Source organism: Prionailurus viverrinus, chromosome A1 (genome assembly GCF_022837055.1).
Source record: "Prionailurus viverrinus isolate Anna chromosome A1, UM_Priviv_1.0, whole genome shotgun sequence".
NCBI classification, from domain to species: Eukaryota; Metazoa; Chordata; class Mammalia; order Carnivora; family Felidae; genus Prionailurus; species Prionailurus viverrinus.
In genome coordinates, this window is record NC_062561.1 from 14,712,972 (window position 1) to 14,738,238 (window position 25,267).

At 39.7% G+C, this 25,267-nt stretch overlaps 1 protein-coding gene across 3 annotated transcripts in view; it reads right to left on the bottom strand.

Annotated features, from left to right (window-relative positions):
* DCLK1 (doublecortin like kinase 1) overlaps positions 1-25,267 on the bottom strand; it is a 352,049-nt gene that overhangs the window by 61,450 nt on the left and 265,332 nt on the right. For 2 of the 3 annotated variants that reach the window (XM_047860719.1, XM_047860734.1), the window contains exons 6-8: positions 19,674-19,768; positions 4,565-4,652; positions 1,765-1,873 (exon numbers count right to left, since the gene is read on the bottom strand). In XM_047860719.1, the coding sequence (XP_047716675.1) occupies positions 1,765-1,873; positions 4,565-4,652; positions 19,674-19,768 (292 nt within the window). Of the gene's footprint in view, positions 1-1,764; positions 1,874-4,564; positions 4,653-11,225; positions 16,001-19,673; positions 19,769-25,267 lie in introns of those variants that run through there. The other variant, XM_047860727.1, reaches the window with a different exon arrangement.

Consider the following 25,267-nt stretch of genomic DNA (forward strand, 5'->3'; position numbering starts at 1 on the left):
TCCTTGATTTAATTTTGGACTTCTTTCTACAGGAACAGGTAGGGCATGTGTGACTTTAGATCAGATAAGCTGAATTCTCATGATGGACTCTTGGAGGCAGCAGAGCGGTCAAAGTGTGGGTTCTGGAGCTGGGCTCGGACTCATGCCTTACTAAATACTTCCTCGTTGAGCGATTTTGGGCATTTCACTTCTCTAGGTGTTCTTTGTATGCTATAAACGGAGACAATACCGATATTATGGGATTATCATGGCAATTACATGAAATATGATAAGGGCTTTGTACATAGTGTGTGCTCAGCAAACAGTGGTTGTTCCTGTTTGTGAAGGTGTGAAGCCTAGGAAAGCAATGGAGAATTTTCTATATTTGGTGGTGATGCAATAAATGGTCACACTGCGTGGTGGCAGTGGGGTGATGAGGGGAAGACGGGAAAAGTTGGCCTAGCAGTAACTACCAAGGGGTTTTCCATACTGCCGATTCCTCACGCCCCTCTTACAAACAGTGGCTGCTACAGCAGTTTGCTAGCACTGGGAATACCCTAGCCCACCTGGTATGCTGGGGTGGAGCAAAGTTTGAGATTTGGTGCACAAGGGTATCTTGACGAGGGCTCTGTCACCTTAGTCAGGGAAGCGTCTCCCTAACAGCCGCAAAGGAAGCAAAGTTTCCTTTGCAAAAGCTGGGGAGCAAATCGGTGGACGCTGGCCAAACTAAGGACCCCTGTGGTGTCCGAGGCCCTGTGCAGACCTCCAGCTCTAAAGTAGCATGAAACTGTGCTTCTAAATCAGAGCCCCTGGAGAAGAACAAGCTGGGGGTCTTGCCAGGCTAAAGCCCCTAGTCCGAGGCATCCTCCCTGAGTGGTAGGGCAGAGGGAAGGAGTGTTATCTCACACAGCGCTGACCCGCAGAGGCCCAGCCTCCCTCAGGGCAGAGAAAAGTGGCAAAGGAAGCGCACACACCCCGGGCCGGTCCCCAGGAAGCCAGTGGGGTACACCCACCCCCCTCAAGGAACGAGGCAGGTTCCCCCTGACTTTTCAAAACTCTGCTCACCAGCTCTGAGAAGATGCTTCTGGCTCACCAGGCCCCTGTAAAGCAAGAATCTGCTCAAGAAAGGAATTCCAATTCGAACACCCGGCTTAGAGTTTGAGGCCACTTTAATCTGGGTCGCGACTTTATTAGTTGTCACTTCATCTAGGAGCCACCAGCCACTGTCCTTGATTAGGTACCAAAGTCTCAGGCATAAACCTTTTACTCCAAACCCCTCGCCTTTGGCCCACAAGAGTACCGATGTCTTTCATTTTAAGATATTTTAATGCACTAAACACTATTTTTGTTGGCATCAGTACAGATGCGTTTTAAAGCAAGGTTATTATATTTAATTTGATGATATATCATGTTAGAATTCACTGTATACAAAAACGTTCTGACCTCTACAAAATGGCTCCAGAAAGTGCAGAAAAAACTGCTCAATATGTTGGGTTTTTTTACCAAAATAAAAGGACTCACCTGAAAGATCTGGCAAAGTTTTGCTGAGTACATTAAAAAGGAAAAATCAAAGTCCTTAATTTATAGATTGTCCCAGAAATCACTACATTTTTCAAATCTGTTGTTAGATGGACTTTTCTTTCTTTAAATTTTTTTTTGTTACATCTGGAGTTGAGACATTAACCTGTTCCATATGTGCCACAGACTGCAAATAAGGACACAATCTTGGAAAACATAATGCCAAATGTCTCCTTTAAAGTTCGATGCAAATGAGATCCTTCTCACCTTTCTACACATTCCTTGACAACAGCAAAATTTCCATCCCCTATTGTTCTTCCGACTTTATATCGTTCTGTTATTGTGGCTGGAATCTGGAAGCCTTCCTCCAACACTTCTGAAAGAATCATTAGTACATTTTTATCGGTAGAAAAGGGAACACAGATGTTGCACCAGAGAGACATTTAGAAGTATCATCGGATAGACTGGAACTGATTCAGAATCAATATGTCACTTTCCATACAGTGAGGCAAGCCCGCTGCTGACACTCCATACTCAACAGTGTTTTACTAAGACGAATGATAAACTAAAAGGAAACGTAGAACGTATGGGGTCCATTCCCACTGATGGAAGAGGGACAGTGGGGATTCTGAGGAGGAAGTTTGGCTCTGTGGGTTTCATGCCAATGTGATCAATAGTGTTTACGGAACACCCCCTGTCTACAGAGAAGTGACATTCCTAGGGATGGCTCAGTAGGAAAATGGAGTTTATAGGGGGCGCCGGGCTGCTTGACAGGGTAGAAGCATGAAGCATGCCTGCTGTTTGGACACTTAGCTTTACTACATCCTGAAGTGGAGATCTCCGTAAAATTCCTTATGAACTAAGCCCGGAGTGTCAGCCCTCCCCAGTATCAATGACCAGATTTTAGACAAATGTTCTCACCAGCAACCTGCATAGCAGATGTTGAGTTAAAATTGCAATATTTATTATGTCTGTGAACAGAACAGTTTTGTAGTTTCAATTATGTTAGTGCCACTAACACAACACATTTTCCCCCTTAAAATGCATTTTGAAACATTTTACAAATGCCTAATAATGCTTTAAATATCTGAGGCCATAAAACTAAATAAGCCACACTTAGGCCACATAAATATATTGGATAACCTTTACCATCTTAGGGGTGTAAAAAGCCTTTTATTGCCGGGCTCTAAAATTTACATGCTTTAAAGGTATAAATCCTAGCTCTCCCTCAGGCAAACCGAATACAAAATGTGATGGAAGGCCTAGTGTGTTTTCGAAATGTGCTCCTATTCTGACCTTTAATCATAAACTGAGACTAAACATTTCTTCTCGCAATAAAATTAAAACCTCAGGCGGTGCCTCGACTTTCTGGGTGATTTTTGTATTCTCCGTTAGTCCTCATCATTGGGGGACAACAAATGGAAACTCACAATTATCACACATGTGCGTTAGGACCCTTATTCTGGTTCTGTGATCATGCTCCATCTGTACCACTCTGGATTCTAGGGTGGATGGAATTTCTGGAAAGGGTTGTACAAAGTAGGACATTTGCTGCTGCTATTTTTACCCCTAGCATTTATTTGTGCAGCCTCTTTACCTCTTTATAGGTGACATTTTAGTCTTTGCCCACCGGAAGCTATCACAGTGGCCTCCAGAATAAAGTGAGAGCTGAAGCCAATTAACACCCCTTCCCTAATCCCCACCATCTCACACCCAAAGAAGCCAATAATTTTGCCTCTGTTTGAAAGACTTAGCCTGGGGATTTTTGTCTACTCCATGGGAATTAGAGGAGATGGCTGGAGAAGTTTCAAATCCACTGCAAAGCACCCGAATTTATAAAACATCTCTCAGATGACACGGTCTTAAGGCTCTTTACTACATGGATAATAAAAATAGCCATGCTTGGCTGTCAGAAGCAAGTCTGACTCCAGATGGGAAACGGAAGGAGGCACTTCATCCGTCCTTCCAGTGGATGCATCACTGAGGCACCCATCTGGAGCACACGGCTTGGGATTTTTTTTTTTCCTATTGATAAAAATGTATCTTTTAGGCTTTTGGCTAAGAAGTCTTTGCTGAAGTCTTAGCCAAGGACCAGTTCATTTCATTAGGTAGATACAACACAGTAAAACAAAAGGCACTTCGAGATGGTTGAATTTCATAGTTCTGGAAATGCAAAAAAAAAAAAAAAAAAAAAATCTGATACCGCATGGTAGTCAGGAAAGAATTCATGTGCAAATCACTTATCTCATTTGACATAATCAAAGTGCTTCCCCCCAAAGGTACTTTTTCTGGAAAACTAAATAATATCATTTCAAACAAATGAGGGATGCTGATTCTTTAACAGTGACTTGATCATATCAGTTTTATACTTTTCTAAATACTTTCTCATAATTGATTTGAGCCTGATAATGAACCCCAGTGAGGAAAGAGGCATATAGTACAGTCTTACACAATTTTATAGAAGGGGAACCAAGGTGAAAAAAAGCGGAAGAGGCTTATCCAAAACAATTCAACAAGTCAGTGAAAAAGTCAATTCTGGAATCCAGGTCATTTGACCACATCAAAGAGAAATTCTAAAATGTACTAGCTTAAGGTACAAAGAATATTTTTTGCAATTGCTATCAAGTAATTCTTTTTGTAAGGCCATGTTTTCACACATTGAGTTCACTTAAGTACATCTGTGGGGCCAAACCAGTCAATCAAGAGAGTAAGTATACTTTAATATACTGCAAGTGATCAGAATTTGGGAAAACAAAGGCAGCCATTACTTCCTTTTATTTTCAAAGTAGGCAATAGCTGGCCTTCTTAGAATACTTATACCCTCAGAGGATGTGAAATATCTCCAAATCGGGCTAATTCCCTTTTCCTGTTCCCATAGAGTAGATATGATCCCTGGGAGAAACTATATGCAATCCTATTCCCTTCCTCTGGCCCCCAGGAGCTGTGTTAAGCTTCTATTTCATAATGCTCCCAAAGTTACGGTTTTCTGAAGTAAATTTAGCCAACCCATCCTCTGCCCCCTGTACAAGGGAAGCCTTCTCCTCAGATACCAAGTTCCCAAGCTCACCACCTTCTCCAGGTCCATCATTCTCGTCCATTGAGCTGCAGACTTTGGTGGATGCAAGGGAAGTAGAGGAACCTCCATGTTGAGAGCTCTGCAAAAGGGAACAGACACAGAGAATGAAAACACTGGGTCAGGGTGCCAGTCTCCAGATGCTATGCCCAGCCCAGAATCTCGGGAAGTAACTGCACCCGTCACCAGGGAGGATTTGCTCTGAACACTCGAAAAGGGAGGTTTTTATTCAATTGGATTGCTTCTCTTTCCCACCCTATTAACCAGTAATGGATGGTTTAACTGTGTCAGGATAATCACTCTAAATTTGGATGTTCCTTGACTTTCTATTCCTTTTTCTCAAAATCGGCATCCCACAGCTTACTGTTTAGGTTTGTCAGATTTTAAGCATCTCACCTCACTTTTCCACAGTCTATCTGCAAACAGGCCTCAAATATGGTGCCACTCTGATCTCATCCAATGAGTTTTCTATTCTCGCCATAGGAAAAAAAAAATCCTCTTCAGTTTATTTTATGGTATTTTCCAAAAAAAAAATATTGAGGCTTACCACATCGTTGGAGAAAGGTTATAGAGTGGGCTTGTTAATTCCACTTTGCAATAAAGACACAAGTACTAAGCCGGTTATCGATATGTTAACTGTTACAAAATAAGTCTGAGGCAAAGACAGGAATAAAAGCCCAAGCCTGGTGATTCCCTTGTATTTTTGGTGCATTTTGACCCAAGACCAATGAGAGCAGACAGGGTAACAGCTCTATTACAAAGCTCAGAGGGTGAAACAATACCAAATATTTAGTACTATGATTAGCTACAGGGCAGTACTTTAACAATGAACCGTCCCATCTCTGCATCTATTCCTTGAGAAAACAATCTGCACATTTCAATGCTATTTCTAAACAGTGAACACAGCTTGTCCTAAAAGATCTTCCTTCTGTTTCCCTGGGTTTATCCACTTGGTTGGCCTGATGGGAGCAGGAGGCGGTGAGGGGGCGGCATTGGCTCATGGTGCCGGCTGTCTGTGGAGCAGAGAGAAGGGAAAGAGCATCTGTAGTTGAATTAATAATGAAGAGGTGGCGAGAAGCAAAGTTGACCTATTTTTCTTCTGCTTACCTGTTTCCCTTCAACCTCCTCCCCATTGCATCCAGCCTTAACAGGACACAAAGCAGGAGGGAGGAGAAAGTTTTATGTAATTCCTTTACCCCCAACAGTACCTTCACGTAAAAGCAAAGGTTATAGTTTTCACCAAAAAGACTAATATCATTCGGGAAATGTTACTTAAATCACTGCAGGGCCATTTGAGTCCACTGCCTGTTCTCCCAGGTTTGGCTAAGATAAATATGCTCCATTGGACAAGTTCATCAAAGCTGACAGCTGACATTGGGGTAAAAGTTAAATTCGCGGAAAGGATACATCTGCTTCTGTATAGGGCTTCCTAGAAGTTTTGTGGTTACTCCAGAATACCCCCGAAGGCCACATAGTTTGTGTGGTGTGCCCTTTATTCTCCTATATCATGAGAATTCCCCCATCAATCAATCAGTCTGGTGACTTGAGTGGGGTCTTTTCCATCTCATCTAGCCTCCCTTTGTGACCAGCAGAACACATTTATCCTATATCAGGCTAGAAAGAGGGATTCAAATCATGACATCGAAACAGTTTTCTCTTGAGATGATACTATGTAGTCATAATCAACTCTGTCGAAGGTACTGTAAATGTATGAGCTTCTAAGTCACGCTCTGCTGACTTTTACCGAAGTCTGTGTGTGAAAACCTTGTATTTGTAATATTGGAATACAAGGCTTAAACAAGGCAGATTTAGATGTCGATGTCTGGAGAAAATAAACATTAACATTACCACATTTGAGAGGAAGGTGTGTGTTTTCCACAAAGTGAGGTCTTTTATCCCTTGTGTCATTGCATTTGCTGTAGACGTAATGTTGTTCCAAGCAGAAAAGCAGTAAGTAAATGTCTAAAATGTAGACCTTCTCTTCTGGGCTTTCTGATCCTTGAATTTCTTCCAGCAGCATCACAAGTGGTGTTTAATAATGTAGACACATTGCAGTTTGGGGTGGCAGGTGCTGTCTTGTCATATGGTGTTTTAAATTTTAGAATACAAAGACACATTCTTTCATCAAGCACTCGAATTAATAGACTAGTAGCATGTTTCCTAGCAAAGATGTCCACAGTTATGCACTCAATTCCAAAAGCTTGTTCTTTTAATAATATCAGATACTCAAAACAGAACCCTGACCCAGGGGCACCTGGATGGCTCAGTCGGTTAAGCGTCCGACTTCGGCTCAGATCTCGAGGTCCATGAGTTCCAGCCCCATGTCAGGATCTGTGCTGGCAGCTTAGAGCCTGGAACCTGCTTTGGATTCTGTTTCCCTCTTTCTCTGCCCCTCCCCTCCTCACACTCTGTCTCAAAAATAATAAATCAACATTAAAAAAACAAAAAAGAACTCTGACCCAAAGTATATGAAAACATCTTTTAAACTGTAATGTGCTATAAACTTGCTGGATATTATTCACTTAAATGCCTTATCAACTAACTAATTGCATTTTTAACAGTTCAGCCAAACGTCTGATGCCCTGAATGCTTGCCACAACGCCAGCTGTGTTTTCTCTGCCTTATGGACAAAAACCCCTCAAGGATTTTAGGCTCTGGTTTGGAAAAAAAAAAAAAAAGGTAGAGTTAACACAAGTTTGCTTACGTTTAGAATTGCTTATTTTCAACTTCAGGTTTGAAAATGTACCCAAGGTAATTTCAAATTTCATGCTGAGGGTAACAGCACTTTTTAAGAGGAAAAATTTACTTAATTACAAATAGAACTCCAAGAGGAATGTTCTCATTTTATTTTATGCTCAGAGTAAAAGATTCAGAGTATTAGATTTCTAATGGGGTTATCACTTCTTTTTTCCCAAAGAAGTAAGATAGTTAACATTATACCCTTCTCTAAGACAATGATTATTCATAGATTAAAAGAATTTCAGGGATTGGAGTAAGCCTTAAATATTACCTATTCCACCCTACTTCTATTCAAAGACCAAATTCCCACTATAAAAATCCCAGCCATGTGGTAAAATGGCCTCTGTCCAAACACCTCTGCCAGTGAACACATTATTCCTTGAGGTAGCCCCTTAATTGTTCATATGAGGCCAAGAAAGTTCTTCCGTATGTTGAAATGATGTCCTTCTACATTTTCCTTTATTGGTCTTAGCTCTCACCTCTGGAGCTACCCATTACAGGTCTAATCCATTTTTCATATGACAGTGCTTCCGGAAGTTGGAAATAGTTACTGCACCCCTTCAATTTGGATATTCCCAGAGTTTTTTTTTTTTTTTTTATTGTTCATCATGTGACAGAGCTCCATAACCTCTATACCTTCCTATGGATACACTCCAGTTCTCAATAACTCTTGTTAATGCTAGTGTTAAAACAAATGTAATATTCTAGGTGTACCTGACCAGCCCAGAGCAGAGGATAGAGCTTTCTTCCTTGTGAACAGAATATTAATGCACGGTAAGATCACATCGGCTTATTGATAGCACCATAGCTTTTTTTTTTTAAATTTTTTTTTTTCAACGTTTATTTATTTTTGGGACAGAGAGAGACAGAGCATGAACGGGGGAGGGGCAGAGAGAGAGGAAGACACAGAATCGGAAACAGGCTCCAGGCTCCGAGCCATCAGCCCAGAGCCCGGCGCGGGGCTCGAACTCACGGACCGCGAGATCGTGACCTGGCTGAAGTCGGACGCCTAACCGACTGCGCCACCCAGGCACCCCAGCACCATAGGTTTTTTAGCCTGACACTGAGCTCACAGATATGTCAGATCTCCCTAGTCTGTATTTGAGAGGTTGGTGTTTTGGATCAAGTGTAAGACTTCCTATTTATTCATGTTAAATGTTATATTTATTACATAGATATGCTTGCAGACTGTTATTTTTTGGATTCTGGTTTTGTCACCTAATGTTTTTTGTCCTCTCTCCTAGTTGAAGTGATTCAATAATAAACATGGCTCTTTGTGTATGCTAGTTACTAATCCTAAATATACTAATTTAGACAGTGTTGGAACATTTTGATTACTGCCCATAAGTCTGATTGAAGGATTTTGAAAATAGTAAAGGGAAAATGTGTAAATTTTTGCTCTTTAGAATTAACCCAATGAGATTAACCAGCTTTATTTGTGACCGACAGAAGCCGAAAAGCCCACTTATATTTTTGCATGCTTACAAGTGAAATCAGTTTAGTTATTTGGCTTTTCTGGACAGATAAACCATTTTATAGTACACATAATGATAAGATTTTATGTTTGCTTTAGTTTGCTAGTTCTAAGACATCTGGGTGCATAGTACAGAACATACAGTTATTTTAGAATTTAATGCAATTAGCTGCTCTAAGAGACATTGTGACATTTGAAATGTTATCACCTCCAAGCTGATTTAATGGAAACCAGGTGGGCAGGTTGCTGGCACCTGGATGCTTTTATGGCACACCTTCATAAAAGGTGCCCTAAGTAAGAACACATCCGAAGTGTAGCTTTTCAGCTTGGGATCATATAACAGATGGAGAACATATCACACTTTTTGAAGTGAGAAAGCTGACATAACAGCTCTAACCACATTTTACCAAGATGTATCTGATGACTATGTAGTTAAAAACATTTCATTTTAAATATAATGGTACTAGTTACCCCTGCCATTTGTATTAATGGTGTCACTCACCTGAGGACTACACTGAATAAAGTTTTCAAAAATATCCAATTGATGCAACTGATCTATTCAAGGTAGAAAAATCTCACCAGATAACTTTAGCTTTGATTGGATAATTGTATTACTTCCACTCCACATTCTGTCTTGGCATACAATTATTACTTTGTTAATATTGATTTGAAAAACTGTAAAAAAAAAAAAGAATTTGAAAATCAAGTGGATCAACTTTATAAAGAAAATGCAACCAATAAATAGTTACCAAACTCAAACTACTGTCTTGGTGATCTTGACTTGAAGTCTACAGAATCTGTAAAGATGACCTCCTTTAATAAAAAAAAAAAAAAAAATTAAATCATACTCTTCGTGTAGAAAGCTTAAAACCCAAGGATTCTATATGAGTATAGACAAACCATACATTCATTTGCTCTCCGAGTGCGTATAGAACAAGTTGGTGACATCGATCCGTAATAACTAGTAAGGTGTTATTATGTGAAACAAGAGAAAGGGAATTCCTTTGTTTCAAATTCCTCTGTCTGCATTCTTCATAACATGTTAGCCTAAATACAGTTTATGACAAGTAATCGTGTGTGTAACAAGAATCAATATTGAAAAATGTAAAATGTTATCATAAAGATTCGGTCACAGTTTTTAAAAGACTGAAGACCCATTATTCATGAAATTGGTTTACTCAGAGGAACAAAAAATGAAAATGGGAATACTGGGATTAAATCTATGATACTGAAGCCACCCATGTGAGCCAAACATTCAAAAATAAATGTATTTAGCTGCAATTTTGTTTGATCAGGCAGCTTTCTTGCCTCAAGAGTCAGGCCAAGATGTATCAATTTAAAATCTGAACCATTTGTCTTGAAGAGACTGTTGTTTTGGGGAAGGGGGACACAATGTCTCCTCTGAGGAGTTATTCTTCATGAAATCATAGTTTGGAAAGGGGACCAGAAAGTCATCTAGTTTATCACCTCTCAATAAGATAATTTCCCCCATGATTTACTCCCCAAATGAAATTCCTAGTCTGTGATGAAGGGAGCTCACTACTCTTCCAGGCACCTACTATACTTTATTTTAAACTCTGCTATATTAAGAAAGCATAAATACAATTTGGAATTTATAAATTTGTAAACATTTCTTCCAGTTGTACCATTATTGCTTTGGGCACTGGTTACATTCAGGTTATCATGGGACAAATAAAGAGAACCAACTAAAGTAAACTACAATTTTAAGGCTAAAAAGAACCTACTAAAAATGTTAGATTTAAAACTAGAATTTTGGACTTCCATAATAATTTTACTGTAAAATATTTTTCTAACTAAGCCAGTAGAGTTTTCTATTCTCCCTTACCCCACATTATGCATTAAATAAAGTATGGATTTTTATTCTAGACTGATGCTGGGTAAGCAAGCATTTTATTATCATCACTATTTATTTTATCATATATTTACTTATTTTATATATTTATTTATTCGGTGATTTTAAAAAACTTGTTTACACACCCATGTACATATATCTACATGATCATTTCCCCCACCCTACAATTCGATGACCTTGCAAAAAATGCATTCAAACCCAGGAGACAGTTAGTATGTCTAAAAAAATGCAAGCCAATTCTTTTTTCAATCAGTCGGCCATTGGTCTGACAAATTCACCCTTAAGACAACCCTGAGAAAAAAGTATATTAATGATTTTAATATAACCATCTGAACCCGAATTCTTCATCACATAGTCTTCTCATTTTGTTGTTTGTTATTGCCAATATTTTATACTTTAGATGTCATGGGATGCCATTCTGCAGTATCTCAAGTATCACTTTGCTGGTGCTAATTACATCACAAGAATGCCATACACACAATTACAAAGGTAAAGATTACCCCTCAAAGTCATTTCCATTTCAGTGTCTACTTATAAGTTTTCTGAAAGAAACTCACTGAACAACGTAGGTGGTTTTTCCTGTTTATTACATAGTTATTCTAAGGTGGTAAGTGTCACAAAGTTAACTTTGAGGGGAATAACATGGTCCAGTGCGGAATACAAGCTATAACACTTTACAATGAAACCACAACACAAGGTGATGGAACTTTGAAAACTGGGTAGTTCAATGAAACATCTCATCATTTAGCACTATAAAACTCTACGATGGCCTCAACTGATGGATTTTTAAAACATTTTGACACCAAATGCTCTTTTTAAGAGAATATACATCCAAGCCACTCAAACTGTATACAGAAACTAGGTCACCCTCTTTGTAAAAATTTCATCCAAATGTACAACATTCATAGTGTATTTTGAAGTAAAAAGTCCTTAGGACAAATAAGTCAATTCCTTGTTTGTTGATGAATATAACATAAAAAATACACACCACAGGAAAATTAGCTTTCATACTTCTTTGCCTGTGACCTTTCAGATGCCTGCTATCCTGGCTTCAAAACCTTTTTGTGGCCATATATAATACAAACACCCATGTATTACATGCACCATTTATCCATCATCCTTACTAAAATGAACCACATTTTAAAGACACTATATATCATGCACTCTTAAAAATTACAGCTAGGGCCTCAGATTTCCTATCTTTTCCACATGCGTTACAGGCACAAAATTACAAATATTTTTCAGCTGACAGTATAACAAACTGCATCAGGCAATCGGTATATTGAATTCAATATATTTCTAATTTTTACACTACACTCTTGTGGGCTATCTCAAACAAATACAGTTCTCACTCACATGCACAATTAGAGATGCTAGCAAAACTAATGCAAATATGTATAAATGGGCAAATGTATGCATATATAGTAAATCCGTTTGATTAACATTTTCAAGTGTGTATATATTTATACAGATATATACACACACATAGCAAGTATAGGAAGGTTACTACTGAAAATACGTCAACAGTTCAGAATAGTGTTTTGAGAGAACATACAAAATTGCCTTACAGGTTATCTGGCTTTGTTACCAACCTACTTCAACTCAAACACAGTTTGGATTATTTTATATTTATGTTTCAATATTAACACTCAACTACTCACAACTCTATAAATCAATGTTTCATTCTTAGTGAATATTGATTGACAATCAATACATGTCATCAATGCATACATTAGAGAAAACATCAGTGACAGTATTTACTCATTTTAATAACTGAATATCAAGACATAACGAAACAAACATTGATGTGTGCTTATATTTAAAAATTAACACAACTTTGGATTTGTTTCAATGCCACATTTTTTGTGTATCTGGATTCCAATTTTTTGTTTGTTTGTTAAATAAATCATTACATCTATTAGGAACCATTTTGCCTTACTAGTTCAGCATACTGCTTTTGAAAAATGCCCCAACTACTATGCCACGTTTAACAATTTGTGGCATTTAGGTTTTACAAGATCCATATACAGTTCCACAAGAGCCAGTAACGTATAAGGCTGTGTCACAAACACCATGTTTTACTATTTATGGTCTATAAACACACACAAACACGTATATAAGCACACCCATATACACACAGAGCCCTGAAAAATTTACATAGACACCCACACACCTGTATAGATATATGGCCACACAGGAAAAATTTAGTAGTCTAATAGCTCAAATGCATGGGATTATTTTTCAAGAATATTATTTTCTATTTTCATCAAGAAATTTAGCATTTAGACTTCATTGCTTTTAAATGGGGAAAGGAAAAAAAAAGCCCAATAAAGTATAGATTTGCAGTGGATGTAACCTAATAGCCCTGCTGGCTAATGTAGGGAATACATATAGTACATAAATGTTGGTTCCAATGATTTTAGGATATACCCGGGATGTGTACAGATGAGTGGACCTGACACCATCTTAAAAGCCTATGGATGGTATAGAAACATTGTGGATTTTTTCCCCCACTTGACTGATGAAAGCAAGACCAAGAAGAAATAAACCACCACATGGTTTTCAGAACCAGTCTTTTGAGTTCACACTGAACTTCACACTTGATCTATTATTGTTTTGCATTTCTAAAATGCTGAAAGCAGAGGAAATACTTATCCTATCTTTTTCTACGATGTCTAAGAAAAACAAGTGCGTGCAAATGAAGAAGTGTCAAAATTTTAACTAGAGCACAATGTCTTCATGGCACACTTAAGGTTGACCATAAGAACACAAATGCATGGCTTTTGCTCGAGCTCTCTCCTGCTCAGAATAATTTTAAAGTTCAGTGCCTAATTTTTTAAAAAGAATTCTGTGCGTAAGTAAATCTTAAGTGCCTATAAATCATCAGTTTGAGTCCACTGGTGAACTGAAAACTTCTGGTTTGTCGCTAAGAATTTTTTTTTAATTTCTCCTTTAGTATAATGGAATTACGCTCTGCATAGAAAGAGATCTCAAAGTCTATAAATGGTGTGTTGTTTCAATCTCTGAGGGACTTTAGTTTCAAAAAGTAAATGATATATATTGCCTCTGAACAGTCCTTTAATAAAAGTCATATGTTCAAAAGATTAAATGCTGTGGAACTGCATTTCCTTTGGAACTGCCTGAATGGAAAGCTGGCCATGATATCTATCGGCAATTAGTACAAGTACAGTTTCTTTTAGCCATGTCTAAACAAAGCCATGGGCTTCATATCAATTGGCAATATCTGCCACTTATCCAGAACAAATAGCATTTATTGGACCTTGCTAAGCAGCACTTGTCCCTAAGATTGACAGTGCAGGGAAGCTGAAATTTTTGGAATTTATTTTTGTTCTGGACCATCTGACCCCGCCAGATTTAAGTTAACTGTTCCACTGCTTTCTTTGCATTTTTGACAGTTCAGTCAAATACATACTAATCTTTTATGGACTCAACTGTATTAAGTAATGCATTTTACAAAGACATAACTAGAACAGACACCAGCATAGGCAACTTCACAGATGTTTACTGTTTCAGCTAAAACAAAGCAGCCTTTTGATCTCAGCAGGAGTCTCTGTTCATTTCTATTGGAAACAGTTTTAAAACCTGAAGTCTGGAACAGGTATTATTATGAACTGTTCTTTCAAGATGGAATGATTCAGTCTGCGGTTCGAATAACCTGCCAGAGAAGTGTCTTTCTCTCCAACAGACAGGATAATGAGGCACTAATTATTATAAGGCTACGTTTTCAGATGCCGTTAGATTGCCTGGACTCTTTTTTTTCACCTTCTTTTGGTTGAAATATTTTATTCACTTGGAAAGTGAGATGGTAACATATGTAACTATAAACCAGATGGTAAAATTTGATAGTTGAGCAATTTATCAAGGAGATAAATTGATAACATTTAAAACAGTATATGACAACTGAATTTCTCTCCATCTTGAATCAAACACTTTGTTTTTAAATTCAGTTTTCAAGTAAAATTTGAAAAAAAAATGCAAGGAAAGGCCTCCAAATGGCATCATACATTTTTAATTTATCACCTACTGAGATATGTCAAGCCTGTACAATATCAAAACCATGCTTCACAAGTCTTAAATTGTTAGTGTTTGAACTAGTAAAACTAAATGATCACTAGGGTATGGCTTACATACAATAGACCATACACATTAAATTAATTTTTAACATTCAGATTTGAAAATAATTATTTTATGTTTAAGCAAAGCTGACTATGATTTTTAAAACAGAGGACCAGAAGAGCAGAATTAGTAGGTTAATGTTAAACAGTGGGTTATAATCACAGACTTACTTGGTTTAATACAAAAGGAGTTTTGCATACGAAAATTTCCAAAACATCAGTGAGAGCCAGGATTTATCTGAATGGAGTTTTGGACTTTGGGGGGGCCTGGTTTAAACAGCACCATTTAAGAGAATTTTGCTTTTCAAATGGATTCTTCTTAGAAAAAAATCCAGACCCAATTTTTTTGGGTCAGTGTGTTAAAAAAAAAAAAAAAAAAGCTTTCTAGCTTCAGCCTTTTCAACATTTGAAAAATTACATATACGGTTGTAGGGAGGAATTATGTCATTTATAGCAATGCCATCGAACAAGTTCTTCGTGTTGGTATATCGTTCAGGGCACATTTATGCTGTTTCTAATGAAAGGGAAGTTTAAAAAAATTTAGTTGACAACAAAAGCTAGGAAAGTTCCTAAAGCTTATCGTTGGAATCTTCATGAGGAGTGTCCTCGGCATGAGTGTTTTTCCTTAGACATATTAACCCACAAAATAAGTAGCTTTGTCTATTGTGCAGGGAGAAAAAAAATCTACCTGAGTATTTTTATTACTTTGCAGTAGAAGCATCTTTAAAAAATCAGCAATCCAAATTTTAAAAAAGAAGAAAAAAATGTCTGCTAGTGCCATTTTAATTTGCTTGACCAACAGTACAGGAAAATTGTATCTATATGTCTACTTATGGTTAAATGAAAACTGTATCTGCAGAAATTAATGACCCTATATCGCTATATCATTAGCCTGTTCTTATACTCAATATCGGGTCATATATGAAATTCATCTAAACCCAGGCCTTGCACAAAAACCTTAGGTATATAAATCTTCTTCAAGGATTAAGATCATGAATATAAAATGCCTGCATTTTTACTTTCAGAGGAATTGAGTTCATAATTTCAAGGTATGCAAAACCCTTTTGTTTATTTTGCTGTTAGACTTTTCTTAGGAAATGTGAAACACCTTCACCCAATCACAAACCATATACAATGCTCCATTGATTCTTTTACACTGAGTCTCCTACTGAATCCAAATCATCCGAAGAGAGGGGGCGATACAGGTCCTGTAAGATGAAGGGCGGTATAGATTTGTTTACTTGGCTTTCTTGGGTGCCATGTGGCTCTCTTAGGAAGGGAGCAACACTGAATGAGCATCCTTGGTTTCTAACATCATCAGACCTTTTAGACTCACCAAATTTGGATAAGAGGAAAGATAATAACTGAGAAGCCATTTAAACAGACAAAAATGGTGCTTATTTGCCTTATTGGCTTGATCTGCTTCTGAGCTATTGCCTTCTGTGTCAGTGAATTTTATATATAGCCCCTGGGGTCTGTCAATGCCAACTCCGCTAACTATGTGTCTAGGCCATTCTTCCTTAAACATTTCCTTCCCATTCTGGGTAGAAGAGGAACGTGCTTACCTCACAAAATAATTTGTTAGGAACCCCAGATGGCAATCAGCAAATTCTGGTCCCAAAGCAGCAACCCAAGTGTTGCATTTGCAAATTGCATAAACCCAATAAAAATTGCCTTTTCAAAATTTTATACTTGGAAGACAGAAAAAAATGCAAGCTTGACCTCCCATTGCCTTCCCAATGCTCTTGCGGTCTCCAACCACTCACCAATCAACTCCTTTCTTCCTCCCTCCACCCCTTTCTGCTAGGAGATCTCTCAGTTGGTACCCAGGCAACCAGCTCAGATCTGCAGACTGTCTAGAATCCTGGCTCCTTTTCTATTTTGTACCACCCACTCCTCACATCATCTGACTGATCAGATAATCTACACAAGTCAGCCATGTGGGAGTAGAATGGGGAGCTTCATTCAACCCACACAACACAACACATTTCTTCCTGATGTATTAAGAAACAAGACCAAGAAAAGTTCATGGATGGAAAAGATCCTCTTAGATCTGCTTCTGTGACCAGTTAACAGCTTTTAGACAGCAATTTGAATAACAGTATTTTGGAAAAATAGGGAGGTTTTTTGGTACATCGCCACCAATGCTTTTATGAAGAAAATATCTGGCATGCAGACTCTTACTGTATATGACTATTGCAAAATACCAAAAGATGTAACAGAAAAATATAATTCTAAAGGAAGGGGAAATGTTGATTAAATCATCATAATTAACATAAATAAAATAGATTTTTCTTAATTGTCAAACGTCTCAATATTCCTTTAAAAATAAAAAAAATATGTTCCTGTTTTTATAAATTGAGGTAGGCAGTGTGAGTGTGTGTGTGTGTGTGTGTGTGTGTGTGTGTGTGTGTGTGTGTGTTAGGGGGCACAGCTAACTCATTTTCCTGGCCATGTTGCTAGGCAACACAGAAGGAAAAATAGAAGTAGCTACTGTTTTCCAATTTGCAATAAAAAGAGTTAATTTATTCTTTGAAGTATCTTCTTTTAGCACTTGCCATCTTTCACTTATTTCAGTATTTCCTGCATAGGAGTATAGCCAACCATTTGAGAAGAACATTAACCAAATTTGAAACAGGATCAGTTTTGAGGGATATTCTAGGCCCATTTTAACTGGGAGGGGTTATTTGATGCAGTTGCCTCCACACCAAGATGAAAGCTTCTCTCGCTAAAGCAGCTGGGAATGTCTCCATGCACTGACATGGTACATGGATGGAGGATGTTCATTTATGGCATAAATTTAAAAGCCTGGAAAGTGAACCATCTCTGGATTATCCAGTGCTCTGCTTACAACATGTGCTTAATAAATGTTTTCAGATGACGATAAACCCTTTGTCTCCCTGAAACAAATGGGATTATTTTTCCCTCTCAAGTAGATGCCTACATTGGTAGTTTAAATGACACAATGAAGAATCTATAAGAGAATCACCCCTTATAGTAATTTCCCAAAGTGCTGGCAATGTTAATTATAGAAGCCATTGGCCACACAGCCACTCGACACTGGCTAGACATTTTCTGCCTCATTTGGACAAAGTCATAATGACACAGAGAATACAGAGGGCAGAGGACGCAAATTCTAGCCTCGTTCTTCCAACAAAGGGACAGTCGGGCAAAGCACTTTATATCCTCTCAACAGAGGTCTCCACAATAAGCAACCAGGGAGAGAAGCTCAAATCTGTGGCAGGGATTCTCAGTGACTATAATTTAATCTCAACAACTCAGCATGAGCTAAATCCTGAATCTGAGTTTAATTTGTTCAAAGGATGAAGAAGGATTACTATGCCATGTGTACTCTCCAAAGTCTACACTTCAAAAGAGAGAATGTTCTAGGAAAGAGCACTGTCTGAGCTATACATGGCTGCCCTTACAGAAGGGGGCCTTGCTGGGTAACATGCACTAGACAAGAATCGCCCGACTACCCCTTCCTCCACTCAACGACAGACACTTAGGGGATTCAATGCATTTGGCCAATTCTTCTTTTAGTAGTTCACTAATGATTCCCGTACTTTAAAACGCCAAATTAGACTGTGGCCAAGAAGAAGCCCATAATGAAAACACTCAGATGGAATAGAGTTATGGGGTTTTCTATCTGGAAGGAACCTCCTTCTTGTTTTGTTTTGTTTTTCCAACTGAGACTCGGAGAGGATAACAGACTTATCGAAGATAACACAGCCATTTAGTAGAGGAGCTGCTGCCAGAGCCCAGGCCTCATCAAGTAACCTAAAGGAGCTACACCTGATGCCAGAAGATCCATGGAGAAACACAGCACACCCTGACACGTGGTGGGCCAGGAGCCAAAGAGACCCGGGACTGAGGGAGGCCCCGCCCCCGCTCCTGCTTTTAGACAGCAGCAGGAGGATGCGACCTTGCAGGAGGCTTGAAGAGAAAAGCTTCCATGTTGGATGCAGTTTAAATTTATGGAACTCAGAGATTTCATTTAAAAGCACATAATAAACGACACCAAACTAAGAACCCAGACTTTGAGTTCAAGAAGCCATCATAAAACCTCCTAAGAGCATGTATTCCTCTCCACCTCACTTGTGACATCAGGATAGTAAAAGGCCTTCCCTTCCCCCCACTGCACCTTCCTGTCCTCCCCTTCATACCCCCTTTATTCCTGCCCTGGTATTACTGGAAAAGACAGACAGGGCAGGTTGTGAGGGGTAAGAATAGTAGTTCTTCCCCCTTCCTGAACATGAAGAAGCTAACACTCTTTCCAGTAACAGTAACTTTTTGACTTTGGTCTCCAAGCTCAGTCAATTTCTCCAGTATTACACAAGCCAAAAAAAAAAAAAAAAGGCAAATAGTGATGAAAAAGAGAAGGTACTCGATGTGGGTTTCATTCATAAATACACGTGTCATACGCATCTATCCCCCATGCCATGGACCCTAACCTGCTCTGGACCACCATTCTGTGCCATGAAGCAACCCCCCACCATAGCCCCCCTCTCCAAAATGGCACTTTTCCTTTTCCTTCTTAAAGAAGGTTGATGGTCAGAGATGATGTCTAATGAAACTCATTACAACTAAGGAAGCTTACAAACCAGTGCCAATAAAGTCTGTGCCCGTTCAGGACAAAAAGAGAACCAGCAACTGTTTACTGTTGTCAGAGTTAAGATTCGGACAAATTCAGACAACATAAAAGCCCTGAGTTCTAGCTGAGAGAAACCATAGCCCCTGCAAGGGACCTGCCACTGGTCACCTCCTGCCCTCACCTGGTTATTACTTAGAGACAAGCAGTGCTCTAAGGAGCTGGCACCTGTGCCATTGTATGCAGAAGCGCAGGCAGGTCTTAAACAAGGAGCTTGCTTAGTTCCTTACCCTCTGCTTCCGCAGGCTTCCCGGGCTGGTGGGCGATGGGCTTGGCGACTTGCCCGAGCGTGGAGTAGACAGCTGACTACCAGGGGTTCCATTAACTAGAATCAAAGTTTCACAGGGAGAAAAAAAAACCGCTCATTAAAATGTTTTCATGACAAATCATCTTCTCGGAGAAGCAAGCAATTATAAAGGGACATGTGCTAAAATTCCAGATACCTTTTTATCTGTAGTCCTGTCAGTGACCCTCTTCAGAAATTCACTAGTTTGCTAATCCTGTGTTAAATACAGGCTCAGACTACATAAAAGTCCTTACAAATGTACTTTTGACAACTTTCCTGAAGAACTTATTAAACGGTGCCTTTAACTGTGCTGACAGATTTTAGACATGTGGTTAAGGTCCTGAGATGCTTTCAGCGGGATTCATCCTTAATGCTATAGGTTAGCTTCCGAGCACCACCCAGTAGGGGTAAAAATTAGCCTAACTCACAAGTGATATTCCCGGTGCCTTGTTAAAAGAGATCGCTATCTTTTCACAGTTAAGAACTAGCTTCTAGAAGTTCCTGCATCCACTTGTGCCCTGCACATCCCTCTGGCCTAACTAACTCTGAAGGACCCGCCTTCCCAGGACAAACTAATTGGCACAGACACTCAGGAGGAACTCCTCACAGTTTGTCTTTATTGCTGCCGAAAATAAAAGCTGCTTTATGATAGGTTTAAATCACTGGAATTCTACCCAACTCCGAAGACTTTTCTACCACATTATCACCAAGTGCAATCAAAGTCACAGAACTCAAGTAAGCAATTCTCTTCTCTGAGTAACATCACCTCTAGGAACTGATTAAAACCCTTTAGAGACATGACTTTACAAAGATATAGAAGGTTGCCACTATCTTACCCATAAACATGACAACATTTTCACATGTTTTACACCCACAGTCAATGAAGTAGAATTTGCAATGAGATACACACACATTCTTGAGGGTGCACAAAAACATTTTCCATGAAGGAGAGCAAGAATGCTTTTAACTTACCTTCTATGAGTTCTAACATGGACACAGGCTTAGTGTTTAACCTGGCAAAAGCAAGAGGCGAGCTCCCTTCTCAGCACTAAGCCGAGCACCCGCGGAACTGGGAAGCAGTTGGATTAGTTAAGGATGGCTAAAGGCTGCTCCCAGAGCAGACTGAATGAGATGCAGGATTCATCAGCAGATGCCTTTTCTGCGTAAGGCTGACGTCTTCCAAGCAGCAGTGGGAGGTGCGGGTTCTGTCTTAGGCTACATCAAAGGTGTCGATTAAGCCTCATGCCAAGGCAGAGCCACGGCAACCCCCCACCCCCCCGACACCACTAACTCCCGGAAGCCTGAGCCCTTTCCTACTTTGCTCTGAATCATAATGGAGTGCCTCCCGGGGGCAAGTGGCCCGGTGACTCATCCGAAAATCATAATGACAATAACTTCTAAAACCTGGTGAGTACCTGGTAATAAGTACACCCTCACAAAATTCAGTGGCTCGGTGCAGTGTTTATTGGTTTTTCACTATGTTTGCACAAAAACTTCACGCCCGTGAGAGTGGGAAGCTCCCTGTTTTGTCATCTTCTCTAAAGACCTTTAAAAAAAATGTCACATAACCCATGCTGCACTGATGTGTAGCTTTGCCTTTGAAATGTATTTGGTGACTCCTTCTAAACAACAATTTGGCGGCTGGTGGGGGTGGGGGGAGGCGGAGTGCAGAATGAAGCAGAAGCAAAGCTTTCACGGGCTTGCATGGGGAAGAAGGCTTTCATGGGCTTGCATTCAACAGCCCGGCTTTTGTTGAATGAGCATGAGGTCAGGCCTCTCTATCCACCGGACTTCCAGCCACCGGCCTCTCTAGGGAGGGCTCTGAAATAGGCAAGAACTAAGGAAATGCGGGCAGAGGCAGAATCTACAATGAAGAAGGCAAGAGGTCCCTCAGGGGTTGACAGGAAGACAAATTTTAGGATCATAATATTTTCTTTGTCCCCTTTTCCACTTGACGTCTCTATGTCACACCTGAAGGCTACACAGGCTGGGGGAAAAAAGAGCAAAAAGGCGACACAGATTGGGGGAAAAGGACAAATGGGGAAGCAAACGGAGTATTAACATTTCATTTTACTTTTGATTCGCTAATTTTATCAAGCTGATGGAAAATAAAGAAAAAGACAAAGTGGGCTCCCTGGAAGACTGCCTTAGCCTTTTTAAAAAGCAAAACAAAATTGCAATATGTTTGCATTTGTAAGTACCCATTATGTGTGCATCTCAGTTTAATGAAGACTTATTTTCTATGGACCCGTTAATGTACTTAAACCTTTTACATATGTATTGATAAGCATATAGTATACATGAGCTCATTTAATGCTTACAATAACTCTATGAGGCAGGCAGTATTATTTTACAGAAGAGGAAACTGAGGCATAAAACGATAAACAACTTCACCAGCAAATATGTGGGCAGAGCCCCAAATCTAACCAAGACAATCCAGAATCTGCACTCTTCACCACCACATTCCCTAAGGCATCAGCCTGCTAGCCTGCAGGGAAGCCAGATAACTACACTGGTAATCACAATAAAGTATTTTGAGGATGATTGTCTTGAGGGTTGCTACTGAAATCCTAAGTATGGCGTCAAAGTTGCCCTACACCCTACATAGAGAATAACGGGTAATGAAACCGAACCCAAGTATTAGTGTCATTTTGCAGGTGAAACAGCGTAGGATACAATGAAGGAAAAGTGTTCCAAGGCAAGGGAACCACGTGTTTTGTGGCTGGGCATGGAGGAGGGAGCAGTGTAGTGCATCGAAAAGACCTAAATAGGTAGGGGTCATATAATGCAAGGCTTTACAGTTAATGTTAAGGAGTTTGATTTTTATCCAAAGGACAATGATAAACTCTTCATGATGTTAAGCAGGAGCGAGGAGATCAGATTTATATTTTTAAAAGCTCTCCAGAGCTCTTGCTTGTCAAGAACGGATTAGGGGAGAACAATAATGGGCTCAGTTAGGGATATCCCTATGGAGAATGGGTAGGCAGGAGGGAGTGTGGCACATTTAAGTGTCCTATGGTCCGAGAAATGGTGTGGCTGGGTGAAGGGTGGTGCAGTGGGGGTAGAGGTAAATGGAAACATTCCGGAGAGATTTCAGAGGTTCAACACTATAGGACGTAGTAACCGGTTGGAGAGGATTGCGACCAGAAGAGGGGGAGCAAGTTTGGAAGGACAGAGAATTTGGACATGTCAGATGAAACATCTTATGTGACATCAGTTCCACAGTGTAGGTTGGTATCATTTTTCCTATTTTATCTGAAGTGATGTGCCCAAAGATGAACAGCTGGAAGGTAGCAGCACTAAAACTGGATCTCATTTCTGTCTCTGCAAAGAACTGCACACTTTTCCTGTGAGTGGCCTGTCCTGACACCTCAGGACATGTCCAGAATTCGTGTCCCCCGTCTGCAGGGCTAAGGATTCTAGGTTCCTTTCTCTACCATTGGGGCGCCTCCTTCATTTAAAGCCACTGGACTCAAGGCTTCTACTTGTGTTGCCATCTCTCTGGAAAAATAGGGCTCAAGTGCCAAACAAGCCATTTTCCAACCAGACATTTTTGGAACACAACCTGCTTGAAAGCTGGGAACGGCTTGTGTTCTTAGGGTCAGAATTCTATTCAGACTCTTCCTCTTGGCCACTGAAAAAGCATTAGCAACTTCTTAAAGTGGTTCTTGACATCCAGACAGTATCACACAACTTACTGTTGACTCACTGATGGAATACATAATTTTATTTTCTAAGTAAGTCTGACACATGTGTTGAGTTCAGTTATTTTTTATCCTGTAATACCAGGAGTCTCTGAATGCCAATATAAAAGGCTTTGTATGGGGTGCCTGGGCGGCTCAGTCGGTTGGGCATTCGACTTCCGCTCAGGTCATGATCTCCAGTTGGTGGGTTGAAGCCCTGCGTTGGGCTCTGTGCTGACAGCTCAGAGCCTGGAGCCTGCTTCAGATTCTGTGTCTCCCTCTCTCTGCCCCTCCCCAACTCATGCTCTGTTTCTCTCTGTCTCAAAAATAAGTAAACATTAAAAAATTTAAAAAAAAGGCTTTGTCACCTATTTAATAGAACTTATTAAAATTCAAGTAACAAATGGCATTGCTTCACAGAATAACGTATTACTTGATTAAAGGAGTCTGTATTCCAAATGGGAAAAAATCCAACTCAAAATGGTTGTTTTTGAGTGGCCAAGCAGGTCTAACAATTATCTCAACGTGAAAGTCACTACATCTGAATTACTGAAGGACGCATCAGATCCACTGCCTTGGGGTACATTCTATTGGGGTACATCTCCCTTAAATCCTGTATCCCTTGCTCTACTTGTTACTTCCTGAATGAGAAGTGCTAAACTTTAAGCTGGATTATTTTCAGATCCCATGATGATCAATCACATAACTGGACACCAAAGAGCTGTGTATGAAGTCTGTGGAGTTGGCTTTAAAAATCCCTAGTTTGTGTCCCTGCTTTGTGTCCAACTGGGCCATCACCTAAGCCCATCGGGAACAAAACAGCATGGACTGGTCACAGAACATTACTCGTCATGAAGGATCTGGTCTCACCTTTTCTTTGATCATTTCTGACAGATGACCCTCCTCTAGAGCCATAATTCAGGGCTCTATAATCAATCAGTCAGCACCCACACGGCATATACCATACACTGACTATGGGCCTGCCTCTGTCTGTCGGTCTCTGTGTCCCAAAACTTGTACTTGAATATGAACATTACAAAAAAACTCTAGAATCTGGGAATACTTGGCTTACCGTTACTAGTTCATTGCTCCTATCAGGTGACTAGGTGCATGTGTATATTAATTTAGCAACGCCTTGGTAAACTTAAAGGGTTTATTCTCTTTAGAGTTTCATTCTTTTAAAAAATTTTTTTTTAATTTTGTATTTATTTTTGAGAGAGAGAGACAGTGAGACAGAGTGTGACTGGGGGAGGAACAGAGAGAGAGGGATGCACAGAATTCGAAGCAAGATCCAGACTCTGAGCTGTCAGCACAGAACCCAACACGGGGCTTGAACTCATGAACCGCAAGATCATGACCTGAGCTGAAGTCGGAAGCTTAACCAACTGAGCCACCCAGGCACCCCTGGAGTTTCATTCTTAACAGTCTCAGACCACATGTGGAAGCTAAATGTTTAAATGTCTCAAACTGGTCCTGAAATCAGAGCACTCTCCAAGCAAAACTATCTAATTACAAGGTAACTTTTTAGACATGAAAATCTACCTTGTCCTTTCCCAATCTCCTTCCTGCACGTAAGGTGGTTCATTTATTTATGATGCGACACTTGCAGTGATGAGAGGAGAGAACATGTCTGCATACATATGGGGTCCGGTTATGTATTCAGGGGGTAGTGATTCGGGCATGTTGTTGGCAAGATCTGACTGCTTGCTTTAGACTTTAACTCATTCCCTGATCATGGAGGAGGTTGTAGATACTCTAAAATCTCTTTTCCCGGCCCTTGTCCATTGCTTGCCACATTATGGATTAGAAGAAGAAGAAAAAAGAAACAAAAAGCAGATGGAGTCCAATGAGGTCA